Source organism: Linepithema humile, chromosome 3, assembly GCF_040581485.1.
Source record: "Linepithema humile isolate Giens D197 chromosome 3, Lhum_UNIL_v1.0, whole genome shotgun sequence".
Taxonomy (NCBI): domain Eukaryota; kingdom Metazoa; phylum Arthropoda; class Insecta; order Hymenoptera; family Formicidae; genus Linepithema; species Linepithema humile.
Genome location: NC_090130.1, coordinates 21,744,416 through 21,759,603, shown reverse-complemented (window position 1 = coordinate 21,759,603; position 15,188 = coordinate 21,744,416). Strand labels below are relative to the sequence as shown.

At 35.8% G+C, this 15,188-nt stretch overlaps 5 protein-coding genes across 11 annotated transcripts in view; 3 read left to right on the top strand and 2 right to left on the bottom strand.

Moving 5' to 3' along the window:
• The first annotated feature begins 205 nt into the window (after positions 1-205).
• On the top strand, positions 206-2,965 carry Irbp (Inverted repeat-binding protein). 3 transcript variants are annotated; one of them, XM_012361119.2, is made up of 9 exons: positions 206-338; positions 421-566; positions 659-830; positions 933-1,365; positions 1,438-1,534; positions 1,679-1,916; positions 2,028-2,189; positions 2,386-2,613; positions 2,744-2,965. In XM_012361119.2, exons 2-9 carry the CDS (start codon positions 429-431, stop codon positions 2,863-2,865), a joined length of 1,590 nt encoding a protein of 529 aa, XP_012216542.1. In that variant the 5' UTR covers positions 206-338; positions 421-428; the 3' UTR covers positions 2,866-2,965. The 3 variants fall into 3 exon arrangements, with proteins under 3 accessions (XP_012216542.1, XP_067208721.1, XP_012216541.1); XM_012361118.2 differs by having other exon boundaries at positions 280-566; XM_067352620.1 differs by lacking the exon at positions 2,744-2,965 and having other exon boundaries at positions 276-566; positions 2,364-2,550.
• Positions 2,966-3,033: 68 nt separating this feature from the next.
• On the bottom strand, positions 3,034-4,342 carry Ggamma1 (guanine nucleotide-binding protein subunit gamma-1). Its single transcript, XM_012361130.2, has 2 exons — positions 4,166-4,342; positions 3,034-4,061 (listed from the first exon to the last, which is right to left on the bottom strand). The coding sequence occupies exon 2, from the start codon at positions 4,054-4,056 to the stop codon at positions 3,844-3,846; it is 213 nt and encodes a 70-aa protein (XP_012216553.1). The 5' UTR covers positions 4,057-4,061; positions 4,166-4,342; the 3' UTR covers positions 3,034-3,843.
• A 152-nt stretch (positions 4,343-4,494) lies between these two features.
• Positions 4,495-7,577, top strand: CCT8 (chaperonin containing TCP1 subunit 8). The gene is made up of 5 exons (XM_012361456.2): positions 4,495-4,681; positions 5,011-5,313; positions 5,496-6,140; positions 6,264-6,704; positions 6,899-7,577. Exons 1-5 carry the CDS (start codon positions 4,622-4,624, stop codon positions 7,085-7,087), a joined length of 1,638 nt encoding a protein of 545 aa, XP_012216879.1. The 5' UTR covers positions 4,495-4,621; the 3' UTR covers positions 7,088-7,577.
• Positions 7,578-7,866: 289 nt separating this feature from the next.
• On the top strand, positions 7,867-8,860 carry mtSSB (mitochondrial single stranded DNA-binding protein). Its single transcript, XM_012361292.2, has 4 exons — positions 7,867-8,031; positions 8,123-8,213; positions 8,368-8,487; positions 8,574-8,860. Exons 1-4 carry the CDS (start codon positions 8,020-8,022, stop codon positions 8,771-8,773), a joined length of 423 nt encoding a protein of 140 aa, XP_012216715.1. The 5' UTR covers positions 7,867-8,019; the 3' UTR covers positions 8,774-8,860.
• Positions 8,861-9,165: 305 nt separating this feature from the next.
• Positions 9,166-15,188, bottom strand: part of aop (anterior open) — a 33,477-nt gene continuing 27,454 nt past the window's right edge. For 4 of the 5 annotated variants that reach the window (XM_012361283.2, XM_012361287.2, XM_012361285.2 and 1 more), the window contains exons 2-5: positions 14,026-14,279; positions 13,026-13,685; positions 12,509-12,758; positions 9,166-12,275 (exon numbers count right to left, since the gene is read on the bottom strand). In XM_012361283.2, coding sequence (XP_012216706.1) covers positions 11,978-12,275; positions 12,509-12,758; positions 13,026-13,685; positions 14,026-14,251 — 1,434 coding nt within the window. In that variant the 5' untranslated portion in view covers positions 14,252-14,279 and the 3' untranslated portion in view covers positions 9,166-11,977. The remainder of the gene's footprint in view (positions 12,276-12,508; positions 12,759-13,025; positions 13,686-14,025; positions 14,280-15,188) is intronic. The other variant, XM_012361289.2, reaches the window with a different exon arrangement.

The window sequence follows — 15,188 nt, the reverse complement described above, 5'->3', positions numbered from 1 at the left end:
ATATATATAATTTATATCATATAAAATTATATTAATAGTTTTTTATTGCTTTCATATTTTCTGAGCAATACCTATGTAAACAAATTCACGTTTTAAGGAAAAAAATACAATTTCTATAGTTATCAAAATTATATTTAATAAGATAAATTAATATATATATATTGCTATTTATCTGTTTAACTAAACGTATATTTTTAAACTTATACATACAGGCGCACAAAATTAATTGTGTCGGCATCTTGTGGCTTCTGGAGGTATTTTGCTGTAAGAAAATCAGACGACTCTCAAGCATGTTACTTGAACCATGGCGAAACTGTTTCTATACACGATTTGAACAGGTGAGTAAAAAGGTGTTGATAATAAAATACTGACAAATTGTATTGATAGCGTTGATAGCAAAAATGGCACTTGATATCCAAGATTATAATATGGATGAGGAAGAAGATCTGCAAGCAAGCCAATGGTATGGAGTGAGAGAAGCTACATTATTTCTTGTTGATGCAACATCAAAAATGTTTGAGATAGAACCAGAAACCCAGCGCAGTCATATCCAAAAGTTTTTTAAGGTTAAATATATTGCACATTATTTTTATTAATGTTATGATAATAACAATTATACAAATAATTATTATTATTTTATTAATCATTATTCTTTTAGCTCTATAAGCAAATTCTTCGACAAAAACTAGCATGGAATATGCAAGATTGGATGGGTGTAGTATTATTTGGTACTGAAGAAAATAATATAGATCCAGAATGGAAGAATCTTCATTCCTTGCAAGAACTGAAAGCTGTCACATTGGATGATTTGCAACAAATCAGAAAACTAAGTAATAACAACTACAAGTATATTAGTCATAAACGTAGTGTACTTAAAGAATATCAGCTACTTTTTATCTGACAGTTTTCTAAGATTACAATCATTTTCGCAGCAAAAAATGGCTTGAAGGGCATACAGAGTATGAAATCTGAAGATGTATATCCACTTCGTGATGCACTGTCATATGCCATGGATATCTTCTTAAAGATAAAAACAGTCCTTACCAAGCGCAGAATAGTTTTGATCACTTGTCATACTCCTAAATTCGCAGATGATGAAAAACAACGTATCATGCGTATCATAAAAGCAAATTTAGACATTAAATTCTATGTCATTGGTTTAACAAAAAATTGGGAAGAATTGCACGCTCAATTTTACAAAGATTTAGAAATACTTTCAAGAGAAATAGAGGTAGATGTTTATAGAACAACATCGTTAGTAGACCTGGTGCAACAGATTAAAGCACCATCCAAGAATATCGCCCGCTTATGTTTCCAGATGTGTGATGGTCTGGAACTTGATTTGGTTGTGCGTACTCTGGGCAGGTAAATTTTTATATTAATAATAGTGATTTTAATTTTTTTGTAACATTATTGCATAATTTTACATATTTTTAGGAAACGTAGAAGCTTGCAAACAAAAACCTTGAGCAAAGCAACTAATCAAGTTTTATCGAGATCAACATTTTTCAAGAACGAAGATTCTTACGAGGAGGTGCATATTTTTTGAATATTTTTTGCATAATTGAGAATTGTTTAAAATGTACACATCAAATGTTCCAAATTTTTTCTTATGTATATCAAATTTTTTTTGAAGTTTTATCCTTTTAAAATGTTTTATTTATTTTATTTCTTACAGGACAACAGTGATAATGAGGAATTACCTTTTATAATACCAGAGGACCTTCATCAAGAAACTAAGGAGTTAATTGGTGGTAAAAAACTACATTTCCTCCAAAAGGAGCTTTCCAGAATAAAACATTTATATCCACCAGGTATAAAGGTTATAGGCATAAAGCCTATACCCAATGATCTCTTTAGATATCATGTTAAGCGAAAGTATTTTATCAGAGCAGATTATAGTAGCACTCGTAAAGGTAAGATATTAAAATATATAAAAATTGAATATGTGCGATGACACACTCAATTCATAATATAACATTTATGTAATAAAATAAATTGTAATTGTTTTTTTTTACTCTTTACAGATAATCTTTTGTTTTTTGGCGCTTTATTAAACAAATGTGCTGCTAAAGGAAAAATGATTGTTTGCGCATTCACATTGCGGATGAATACACAAACCAATCTCTGCTACATGATTCCAAATGCTGAATTGGGTGGTTTTTATCTATCAAAAATTGCGTACCAAGGTATATCATTTTTTTGTAACATTATTGCATAATTTTACATATTTTTAGGAAACGTAAATGCTTGCAAACAAAACCCTTAAGCAAAGCAACTAATCAAGTTTTATCGAAATCAACATTCTTATTGCATTTTACATAATAATGCAACAATATATTTCGAATGTTTCATATCTGAAGTAAGCATAATTATATGCTTTAGGAACCATAGGAGATAAGAGTAAAGCACTATATTATTATGATACGCAAAATCGGGTATCCGATAAAGAAGTCAAATTGTGGAAAAAAGCCATCAATCAGCTCAACATTGAAAATTATCATCCATATATGTTCAGATCCTACAACTTGGAATGTCAAATACAAATAGTAGAGAAATTAGCTCTAGATAAGAAAGCTGGTCCTCCGCCAATCGATTCCATCGAGCAATCCTGTGAGTAATATTAATATTGTATATCAAATAAATTAAGAAAAATATATAAATACACACAGAAAAAAATTTGCAAAAATTACTTTAATATATAAATTTATATCAAATTAATAAGTTTGTTCTTTGTTTTCAGTTTTAAAAGCCTACAAGAAAGCAGCAGATTTAATGCCTGAGTTTAAGAATATGTATCCCGACATAAACAGATCCGATGGTCCATCAAAAGCGAAAAGACCTAAAAAAACTAATAAGGCATAATAATTATTTTATATAAATATGAATATATGTAAAATATTGATTGTAAAATTAATATGTAAAATTTTGATAATATATAAAAATAACATTTTGTTACTTAAAACACAGATTTTATTTTTATAGTAGAGGAGTTTTTAAAATTGTTCAGTAAATATGCACACACAAAAATGCTTTTGTTTTTAAACATATTTTATATTTTGACAATAAAATTTGACAATAAATTATCTATGAACCTGTATGTTAAATTTCCATTATTTTTAAAGTAACAAAGTATTCTGATATTACAAATTTGTGTAAGCGTTATATTGTTTCATTACCAGTCTTTAATCTTGATATAGGCACTTGATGAAGGCATATTAGAAGACTGATTTACAATCAATGCGCATTTTATATACTATAAAAATTTAGTTGAGCACACATTAAGAATTAATATTAGTTCTTGAGACAATATTTCATTTTCTGTTATCTAAAACTATTGTTAAAATTTTTAATGTTTTATTATAATAATATTAACTTGAAAAATGAAGACTAATCGTGGCACCTAGATATTAATTATTTGGACAATTTAATATACATATAAATATATATAAAGATATTTTAGAAATGTATTAAGATTTTACATGTATATAAAAATATATTGTTCAGTGTCCAAACCTGTTGTTATAAGTTTTGGTAAGATTATACAAAAGTTAGGCATGTGTAAATTTCTATATATATAGCTCATGAAATTCTAACCCTGTAGATTTTGAAAACTATATAAACTTTGTGTAAAATACATTCTTAAAATAGCATATGTCGAGATAAATCTGATTCTGCACATTTCCAACAGACAATCTTAAAGATACATCATAAAATAATTTAATTAGAAACTTACTTATACCTACAATTGTAAATACATTTATCCTCGCATCAAATCAACACACAGGAAGCTCAAAGTGGTATTATCACTCATGTTGCTCCTCTGATTTCAAGCACGCAGGCTTAAAGTACAATACAGGTGCTTTTTTCACGAAAGGGATTGGACTTCTGCGATGAGAAACCCACCAGCAGACAATCCTCCTGCTCGTGTTCGGTGATGTACTTCATGATGTCTTCGACGGCTTTGCTCACCGTGATCCGTTTTAAGGCGGCTTCACGGCGCAATTGCTCCGTCACTTGACGCTGCTGTTGCAAATTCGAGATCACCATGTCCATAACAGCTGTATATATGACAGAGAAATCAGAAAATCGTCGTGTGAACTCTTGACAGGAAGAAGCAGAGAGGTACACACTAAAGGAAAATATACTACGAATTAAAGGCTACCTGGACTTAGACGTCCGACGCTAGAATCTCACTTTTATAAACCGCAAAACTAGACCTCAAACAACTTAATTCGATTCTTCTGTGTCGTCCTCGAAAGACTCTCGTTGATCCTTTTAGCCACACTTCCTCAATATTTTTAGCAAACTTTATTCTTCCTGTGCCGATCCCTTAAGGCGGTTTCACACTTGACGTAAAATATGTTCATGAGCTGTTGATTGGCTGTCAATGCATTTCTGTGGAATTATCCACAAATTTCCCTATGTTACAACCAATTAGCATGTCTAAAGAATCGCTGTTGAAAACGAGTCTGTAAAGGCTTTAGCCGGAATAAATTTCCCTAGCACGGACACAGTCTCGAAAAATCTCAACTGCATCGCATTCAAGCGAAACGAGATCGTAGTCAATTGTGGTGTTAGTCACACGTGGAAAAGCGATCTTTCGAAATTTCTGACAAAAATGGCTATGCACGTACCGAAAGCGCCTGGTGTAGCGCAGATGCTTAAGGATGGGGCCCGCGTAAGTGTCTTTTTATCATAGTATCCACGTGCATGCAAATGTATTGTCACGCGGTTCCATTAACCGATGATGCTCCTTCCCTGAAAGGACATACGAAGAATCAGTCCTTGCCTTTTATGGACATTTTAGATATATAGCATACTTGATCCTAGAACAAAACAATTTGGCACATAAACATTAAATTATACCTGAAATATGTCTTGCTTTCTTTTAGAAAATTTAGATTCAATTTGGTCATTAAATAATAATAAAAATCTTGATGTTATAATTTTTCAAACTAAATTTTGTTGCTTCTGTATTTTGATGATTTTATTATTTTGTGCTTTCAGTATTTCTCTGGCCTTGAAGAAGCGGTTTACAGGAACATAACAGCCTGCAAACAATTTGCGGATACTGTAAGAAGTGCATATGGTCCTAATGGCATGAATAAGATGATTATCAATCACATTGAAAAACTATTTGTAACTAATGATGCAGCAACAATTATTAATGAACTGGAAGTGGAACATCCAGCTGCAAAGCTATTAGTTTTAGCATCAAAAATGCAAGAAGCTGAAGTAGGAGATGGAACAAACTTTGTTATTATCTTTGCTGGAGCACTGCTTCACGCTGCGGAAGAACTTCTTCGCCTGGTACATTGATTTTATAATATTTTGTTAGATTAATATATTCTGATATATTATCTTTATATATTCTTATATTTAGAGATATAAATTGCAGCTACATAACTTTATTGAGTGCATTTATCCTACATAAAATGTTGTATATAAGTATGAGTTGTACATATAATTGTATTTTAATTCTTTAATTACAGGGGATTACAACTTCAGAAATTGTTGAAGGCTACGAAAGTGCCTTAGACAAAGCACTTGAAATTTTACCTACCTTAATTGTTCAGAAGATAGATGATGTACGCGATGAAAACCAAGTTAAAAAGGGAATCAGGAGTGCTATTATGAGCAAACAATATGGAAATGAGGATTTTCTCGCTTCTCTTGTCACTCGGGCTTGTATTGCCATCTTACCGGAGGAAACAGCATTTAATGTCGACAATGTACGAGTTTGCAAAATACTTGGAAGTGGCTTGAACAACTCTCAAGTGGTGCAAGGCATGGTATTTAAGCGTCAGGTAGAAGGAGAAGTCACGAAGAAGATTAGCGCAAAGATCGCGGTTTACACTTGCGCCGTGGACATCACTCAGACTGAGACCAAGGGCACCGTGCTGATAAAGACAGCCGACGAGTTGTTGAAATTCTCGCGTGGCGAGGAATCGCTGCTGGAGACTCAGATCAAAGCTATTGCTGACAGCGGCGCCGAAGTGGTGGTGTCCGGCGGAAAATTTGGAAACATGGCTCTACACTACATGAACAAGTACAATCTGATGGCTGTTCGGATTCCGAGCAAATTTGACGTCAGGCGATTATGCAAGACTGTCGGCGCCATAGCGCTCTCAAAGCTGGTAAATTTATTCGCCTTTATTTGTATATGTATCTTGGATTTGATGATGATTTTTCAACTTGTAATCAATACATATGCTAATGTTAAAATAAGGTATTACAGTAATCGATATTTTCTCTCAAAGGTGCCTCCGTCGAAAGAAGAGTTGGGATACGCTGATACAGTATACATAGACGAGCTGGGGGATACTATAGTGGTGATATTCAAATTGGAGGGAAAGGAGAGCCGCGTCAGCACTGTGCTTGTGCGCGGTTCCACCGAGAATTACATGGACGATATTGAGCGCGCAATTAACGATGGTGTTAACACTTTCAAGGGCATTACCAAAGATGGCAAATTTGTCCCAGGCGCAGGTGCTACGGAAATCGAACTGGCCGCACAGGTGGCGTCGTATGCTGACACGCTACCTGGTCTGGAGCAATACGCCGCGCGCAAATTCGCCACTGCTTTAGAGGTATTTCCCAAAACGCTGGCCGAGAGCACTGGCGTTCATGCATCCGAGCTTCTGTCGAAACTTTACGCCGCGCATAAAGAAGGAAAGAAGAACCATGGTTTCGATATTGATGTACGTATTATTTCCCACATTTTGAGTATCAATATTCCTGTAAACAATATAAATGCATTAATATGTGTTCGATTTGTATGACTGATTGTGATTCGCAACTCTAAGATTCTAACATTTACATGGATGACTACTAGACGTGAATGATTGAGTCATTTTTTTATAGTATTATTTATATATTACAAATTATATTGCAGAATGGTGGTGCAGCCCTGATTGATACCGTTGAGGCAGGAATCCTGGACTTATATTTGACGAAGAAATGGGCGATGAAGTATGCAGTTGGTGCAGCATGCACAGTTCTTAAAGTAGATCAAATTATTATGGCAAAACGAGCAGGTGGCCCGAAGGCTCCACCCAGTGGTGCTCGCGATGAAGACGAGTAATAAAGAATCAATCGCTGGCGTAATCTTTGTTGTAAGAATTCAGCAAATGTATTAAATAAAAACTGTGATTGTACGTAATGATGAAAAATGGAGTAGTATTCAGTAGCAAACAATATTTTTTTATAAATACAGATATGATATAATCATAAATTTTCATGTTTAATTTATAATGTGGCTGCGCAAATTTTAATGTATTTCAAATATTAATAGAATAGAAAGGATATATAGGCAAATGACAACATTTAACTTCACTTCTTATTCTATTTCCAAGAATAAACAAAAGTTTCTACAATTTTTAACTTTTATCCAATACATCTGCTGAATTCTAACACAGATATCAAATAAAATTGTTAAATAAATTTGTATTCAATGTCACTTTTCTCTGTGTTTGCCTCACTTAACTTACTTTTGCTAAAATATTTTAATAAAAAAAAGAAAACATGTAAAAAATTGATTAACAATAAATATCGACTATGTTCTGAAATATCTCAAATATTTTGAACTATTATACTGATAAATACAGTTCTGAAACAATGAGTGTATATTCATAGACGTTTAAGCTATTTGATCCCACACAGAAAAAGAAAACAACTTTTAAATTTCTATTGCTTATCCAATTCTATAAAAATATACAATATAATAATATTATACATCTAAGACAACAAAAAGCACAGAAAGAATCAAACTTTTACCGCCACTTCATTACAGTCATAGCATTCTCTCTGGTCATAGACGTAGTAAGTATAGATTCGTTCCTATTGAGCCGAACGCACACGGACGTGGTCTCCGTTGTTGCGTGTGGAGCCCAGATATGCACGCTGGCGACACTGATTTGCGGCAGTGTCTGTTTAGTATTCATATTGTATTTTTTATACTATCCACTTATTTGTAACTTTTTTGATAAAGAAATATAATTTACAAAAAATCTAACGATGTTTCGCAAAGTAAGTAACATTATCATAACTATATGTAGATAAAAGGTAAAATTATTTGAGATTAAAGCATATATTTTACTTTATATATCGACATTTTTAGGTTATTTTACAAGTGCGCAATCAAGCCGGTAGACTAAATAATATACGATTTTTATCGGAAGAAATGAACGAGACCACAAAGGTAGAAAAGAGTAAGTACATAATTGTATTAGAGAATTATTTGAGATATTAAAAAGTGCGTATATATAATTATAATCTCTACAACACTAAAAAAATTTATTAGAACAATGTATATTTTTATTTATATACAAAAAGATAAAATTTTATTCTGTAATTTTATTGTAGCTATAAATAAAGTAACTTTACTTGGAAGAGCTGGGGCAGATCCACAGAAACGAGGAAGCACAGAGAATCCAGTTGTAATATTTTCTCTCGCAACACATACAAATTATAAATATGACACAGGTATATAATTGAACAATTGTGATTTTTAAAAATGAATGATAGTATTAATAAACATGATTATTATATGTTTGTTTATTTTTTAACAGATAAGTTTATGCAGAAAACAGAGTGGCATAAGATATGTATTTTCAAACCTGGTTTAAGGGATTCTGTGTATGATTATTTGAAAAAGGGTCAGCGTGTACTGGTAAATGGCAAGTTAAATTACAGTGAATTTAAAGATGACGAAGGAAATACTCATCCCAGCACAACTATTATCGCAGATGAGGTTATATTGTTCCAATAAATAGTACCTGTCTTAGATTTAAGCGTGTACATTTAAATATTTTTAAGCATCTTGTTCCTTTTTAATAAAGATTTCAATATAGAAAAAGCATTTTCTTCTATTCTAGTACTTTGTCATACATTTGCAATTGGAGAATAGTTTATGCTTGCATGGAAAATATTTCTGTTTTAAAAGCATCAAGAATTTTAAAGTGGAATATTTTCAAAAATCATTTTTATAAAAACTACACCTATGACAATTGATGCAGAACTTCAAATGCTTTCAGAGAGCTAATTAAATGTTCTCATGTTGAAATATATTTCATAAATATATTGACGATTATTATCTTTGTGATAAAAATTTATTTTTAGCAGGTTGTATATTGGATGAGTTAAAGGAATAGTACTCGCACATTCTTAATAACTAAATAAGTCTATATTTACAACATTCATTTCGTGTACTCTTCATAACAAGTTATATAATAAAACCGTTCTAATCTCTAAAATTTTACAGTTCCTTTTTATACACGCGAAACGATATATAAACTTTTCTCACCTCAGACGCATTATTATTTAATCGATTTTTATATATGCTTATTATAGATATATCGTATATTTATATTTATTTATTTATATATAAATCATCGTTCCTCTGAACATTTGTCCACATAAAATTTATTTACACGACCGTAAACAAAAAAGATGTACATATATATCTTTCTCTTATCTTGATAACATCACGCGTTTCTCCTAAGCAAACGTCTCATCTAGATGTGCATGATGTACACGCATTTCATCTAGATATTAATACCTAATTTTAACTATGCAATATTTCCTTTGAATTACAGAATATAGAGATCACAGTATACAAGAAGCCGATTATATTCCTCAGCGTGTCGTTTATCCATACAATCGAGTGACCACATTGTGAACCTATCAAATATTCGCAAGGTGCACATGTTTTGCATTTTTTTTCCCCACTACTCATATTTGCATAACTATACAAATATGAGTAGAATTAAGATGCGTTTATGAATGAAAACATTTTCATTCTACGAAGTTAAGTCAAAAAGTTAATTTACTTTTCTACTTTCTCTTGTACACATGCGATTAGAATAAGACTGAATTGAGTATAGTTTACGATATACATATACGGACTGTCTGGTCCTGATGAGTTCACAATACGGACATATACTCGTTTGACAAAATTCATTCTCTTTCTCTCTCACATTCATACTTCAAGTCTCTCATACTTTCTCAGTTTTATATTCTCAAGTGCAAAAATACAATTAGTAATCTTCTTAAAACCTGTTTCCTAATTGTATACACGTCTTGTTTACTTGCTTTTATTCCTCTCGCGTGACTTTCACGTTTACCACCTAAACAATCATCGGATAAAGAGTCGTGGAATGTAAGCCACAATCGCATCGGCAACAAACATAGAAATTTCGAATATAAATTTTGATAGTAAAATATATGTATATATATATTTTTTCTATAGATAAATTTATATACTCTAAATGTGGTCCCGAATTTCCATAAACTTCTTTTACTAATCTTCTAATATCATCTTATATGTCGTTTCCATTTACAAATCATTAAATCCAAATAATTAGTTCAATTACATACATTTCCTACAGCGTACAATCAATTACACGATACTCGGTGCGTCTTGGATATATTGCGTGTACCGAGAGCGAACGATACAATACTTGGTTCCAAAATCGTGATATACCGAGTCTTTTGGAACGGTCGACTAAATATGTACGACTAAATACATTAATCCTTCTCTTATTAAACGGCAAATGTTCTTGGCACAAATACGTCAAAGTAGTGGAGAACCGTTTCAGCGTACAAGAGTAGCAAGAGCTTGAGAAAATCCAATTAAACTTTCCATTTAGTCTCTCTCTCTCTCTCAGAGTCGACATATGTAAAAATGTTATTAAACTGTCGCGGGAAGATTTTATCAAGCTCTTTATACTTCGGAAAGGTCTGTAACGTAATTCTTCTGTGATGCATTTACACGAATGTCTCAAATCAAGTTTCGAGTCTCTCTTTGGGATTGATCTCATTCACGGGCTACTTGTTTCGCAAAAAAGAAAAAAAAACATAGTCACATCACAGAACATGTTCTTAAAATTAATAAAAAAGGAAAGAAAGAGAGACGCTAAAGAAAGGAAAGACCTGGTAACAGTTCTCCCTCTGGCATTCTTTGTACATTAAATCTTCGTATATAGTATTTTTAAGCGTACATAAGTCCGTTTCATATACATCAGCGTTTTATACGCAATTCGTCGTTGTAAAAGCGGAAAGGAAATTGCCCGACAATTCGCGTCGATAGTTTGCTCCGTTACAAGGGAAGAGGACGGGGATGTGAAAGAGGATATGGGGTGGAATATCCGCGAAGATCGAGCTTCAGATCGAAGCGTCTATCATTATCGGCGCACAACGACTTAATGGTGAATCCATATGGAGGGTAGGAGCAAATCGTTATCCGATCGCGCTGTGAAGTGATATTGGCAAAGCGCGCTTTCTTCCCACGCATCTTATCACACTCTTGCACATAATGACGAAAGTACAGAGAATTGTATGTTTCAAATACTCGACAGACGGAAAGGGGAGCACAAAATTTCATGATTTCTGATCCCTCGAAGATCATCTTTGGAGCGTCAATGTGATTCTGCGAATTAGATAAACGTGAATATGCCCATTTCTTTTCCTCTATACCTATTCTTATTCCTATTCCGACAATTACTCTCATCAAAGAGTCTCCGTAACATGCCTAAAGATCGTAACGGTGTTGTGTTGCGCTTCATACGAACCAACCATCATGTTTCGAACGTCCTCTTAATTAACGATTGCGTTCGACAAAACTCTGAGCCATTCTCATATTTTGCCATTCTCCATTGTCAACCACTGATTTCGATTAGACTCCCTCTTCATCGTCTTTCTGATCTTCGTTGACGAATTCACCGTCATTCGCTTTTCGGATTCCGCATATTTTTATCTTAAAGACCTTTTTTGTCTTTGCGTAGAGAATATCATCTCATTAATCGACGAATCGAACGGAGTAAATGTTCATATGCTCTCCGATCTCATTCTGCAATCCGTCGATCGGTTGCCGATACTGGACCCCCTCTTACGTCGAGGTCGCTTTGCCGCCGGCACTCAGCGCGATTAATGATTACGCGCGATCATTGCGTTCCTGCCATCGCTAGGTCCCGCGTCACTTCCTCTCTTCCGGCTCCTGATTGGTCTTAACGAGGTTGTACGCGTGACTTCTGTACTTCGCAGGTGGGTCGTGCAGCGGCAGGGGCTGCTGCGGTTCACTCGATGGCTGGTTCATACTGGACATCGAGAGGTCTGTCGGCATGTCCGCTTCCGGATCCGTTTCAAGACCTCCGGAAAGCGGCCCTTCCTCCTCTGGTTCCGACTTTATCCGCATCTGATGGCGCAACGACGATATATTCTTGAGATTCTTCAATTCAATCGAGTTACGTAGAAATCTGCAATCAATAATAAAACTTGTTTGCCACAAGCAAAACAAATCTAACAGTATTTGTAAGCACGAATTTCTTATCCACACAACATTTGTCAAAAAATTTTCAATTATTATAACAGTGGTCAGAATTAAATTTTGACATTACTAAAATACGAAATCATCAGAATCGAATAAATTTATTTTGTAATTTTTTACAATGATTATTAATTGACATGGACTATTAATTAATTGCAAGGACAATAACGGAACACTTACTGATAGCAATGTCGTTCGCCTTGGACTTTTCTAAGTATGTTAACACGGTAATAGTAACGCAAAGCTCTGCTCATCTTATCGTAATTCATAGACAGGTGATTCTTCTGAATGCCCCAGAGCCGCGCCAGGCCAGCCGGATCGACGATCTTGAACACGCCGGTTTCCCGACACTTCCACGCGATATAATGCGTGTACCGTTGACTGGGATCGTTCAGCAATTGCTGGAGGAAGTCCCAGAGCAGTCTTCCGTCTAAACAGAACGGCGCAATTTGCTACAATATACAATAACAACCGTGGGGAGATTAAAGCTTACTTGAAATTTTGTATTCAATCAAAATAGCTCAAAAATCAACAAAACAGGAAGTTTGAAAAACAAAACAATTGGAAAATTAAAAAATAATTTAGAAGCCGTCCATACAAAGTTTACATTATCCAAGAAAGAACGATTAATTCTGATCAATATAATTAAATTATATGCAAAAACATGGGTGGTGGGTAATTAAAATTAATTACTAACTGGTGTTGGGCTCCGGCGAATCGCTGGGAAAGAACTCTCTGGCTGCACTGGCGGTCGTCCGGAAGCCAGCCAATGGCATCAACGGTATCGTTGGGCTGGGCTGATCCTTGACGCTCACCTCGCTGAGCCTCTGCGCCGCGACGGCGGTCGGCGTGGCCGGTGGACTGGTATTACCTCCCGGCACTTGATGATTGTTATCTTCATCCGAGTCGCTCTTATAAACCTGTGTCTGATTCGCGTCAGTCGCGTGGCTGGGCGAGCCCGATTGGCTGTCGACGGACGGCGCCGGCGACAGCGTCACCGAATTCGCCGACATCAAGGAGGCGAGATTCTGAGCGTACGGCGTCTCCGTCCACGTCGGTGTGGGCGGATGGGAGTGCGGGCTCAACGGATACGCGGACGGCCTGGTTGGCGTAACCGGACTGCTCGGCAGACACCTCTGCAACTGATTGAAGTCTCGTACCAGCATGGCCAGTATGTTGTGCAATAGGTCACCGGCACCAGGACACCTATCGCCTAAATCGGCCTTCGTTAGCAGGCACAGAGCCTTGCCGTTCATCTGGAACGCTTCCATCTCGATTGGCGGTAGGTCAAACTCCCGCTCGGCCCACCGCAGGAACGCGCCCACGTCCTCGCGCGACCACATTCTAGGGTCGGACGCTGAAAGGAGAGAAGATGCCATTGGTGGTATACGCGGTGCCCTTCGTAACCGCTGCGTAGCCTAACATCGTCCGTTTATAGTCAATTTATTTGTTCGCAGCTATGTGAAAACAACAACATTGATATGGGGATATATAAATTGTTATATAAATTAATCCCAACAAGATCTCTCGTGTTATAATACGCTAAAAGTATGAAGAAAAAGATTTAAATACTAATATTCTTTTACACAAGATACTCCAGCGTGGTTGCAAAAATCTGTAGAAATCAACAATCGCCGCGAAACTAATATTGATTTTATGCTTTTATGCAAGAAGAGCGTTGTTAATTTAATATTTACCTAAACTCGCTGGTAGATGAGTTTTGAAGTCCAAGAGAGGACTGGGTGGCGGGTGCGTCGAAGGTGGAAAGCCCATCGTATGCCCATACTGGGCTCGCCAAAACAAGTCCGTGGGACTGAAAGGCAACGAGATACTCGGTGGCAGCCGGGAATCCATTCCGGTCATTCCGCCCGCGGCGGAAACCGGCGGTAGCTGCGGTAGCTGAATCGCTGGCACCAATTTCATAACACGTCTTCAGGCTTACCGGCGACTTCTGCAAAAGAAAAAGACACAAATCGATTAGCGTTATTAAACATTTGGTTAATTAGGAGAAAAATATCGCGCACCTCGTAATAAACGTAAAGTATATCGATTATTTTTAAATGTAAAAATCTATATATTCACAAATTTGTGAAATGTATTTTTATGTTTTAACAGTCGAAGTGTAGTTAACATCCGCACGTTATTCTTTTCAGAAAAATTATAATTATAGCTCCAGTAAGTTGCTGGATGCACATTACGGTTTGTTCTGTTTAGCAAGTACGTGACAGAGACCAAAGTCAACGTTATTTCGGCACTTCAGGCACACGGAAGTGACTTCTATATTTATTCGCGGCCGTGGAGACGCGACATTGACGAAGTGAAGTGCAATCTTCCGTGTCTATATCGTCGAAAATTGATCTTGCGATGTATATAACGTTTTACGTCGTCTAACAAGCCAGCGATGTAACGATCGCTCGCTGATGTACAATGACGAAAGATAATAACGCCAGATTACAGTTACACGTTAGCTTCTTACAGTGCGAACATAGAGCGAGCAAGGTCGTGCAATTTGAGAAGCGTCGCGACAACGATGACGACGAAACGACGACGGCGGCGGCGACGACGACGGCGACGGCGACGATGACGACGTTTTGCGGCACTGTTTCGCGACCGGTTCGCAGACGTTCATCGACTATTAGCATAGAATGTGGAGGTATAAGAATGAAAGCCGGCAGGAAACACGGATTTACATAACGTATTTCCATCGACGTCGACGAAGCTATTTCCGTTCGCGATGTCGACTCGCGGAGGCCCGACAGGCGAAACGAAGCTTATAGCATTCGAAACCGACGTCGACATTCTTCTTAGTTTCATTCCGAAACAAATTAGGGCTTTATATCAAAATCTTGTCGTTCAATCG

Bases quoted from the DNA above. Each gene is read 5' to 3' on its own strand.
- CCT8 (XM_012361456.2), top strand. From the start codon at position 4,622: ATGGCTATGCACGTACCGAAAGCGCCTGGTGTAGCGCAGATGCTTAAG. The intron at 6,141-6,263 runs GTAAATTTATTC...TTTCTCTCAAAG, and splicing joins CCATAGCGCTCTCAAAGCTG to GTGCCTCCGTCGAAAGAAGA. The intron at 6,705-6,898 runs GTACGTATTATT...ATTATATTGCAG, and splicing joins ACCATGGTTTCGATATTGAT to AATGGTGGTGCAGCCCTGAT.
- Ggamma1 (XM_012361130.2), bottom strand. From the start codon at position 4,056: ATGGACATGGTGATCTCGAATTTGCAACAGCAGCGTCAAGTGACGGAG.
- mtSSB (XM_012361292.2), top strand. The intron at 8,214-8,367 runs GTAAGTACATAA...ATTTTATTGTAG, and splicing joins GACCACAAAGGTAGAAAAGA to CTATAAATAAAGTAACTTTA. The intron at 8,488-8,573 runs GTATATAATTGA...ATTTTTTAACAG, and splicing joins AAATTATAAATATGACACAG to ATAAGTTTATGCAGAAAACA.
- Irbp (XM_012361118.2), top strand. From the start codon at position 402: ATGGCACTTGATATCCAAGATTATAATATGGATGAGGAAGAAGATCTG. The intron at 1,366-1,437 runs GTAAATTTTTAT...ACATATTTTTAG, and splicing joins GTTGTGCGTACTCTGGGCAG to GAAACGTAGAAGCTTGCAAA. The intron at 1,917-2,027 runs GTAAGATATTAA...TACTCTTTACAG, and splicing joins TTATAGTAGCACTCGTAAAG to ATAATCTTTTGTTTTTTGGC.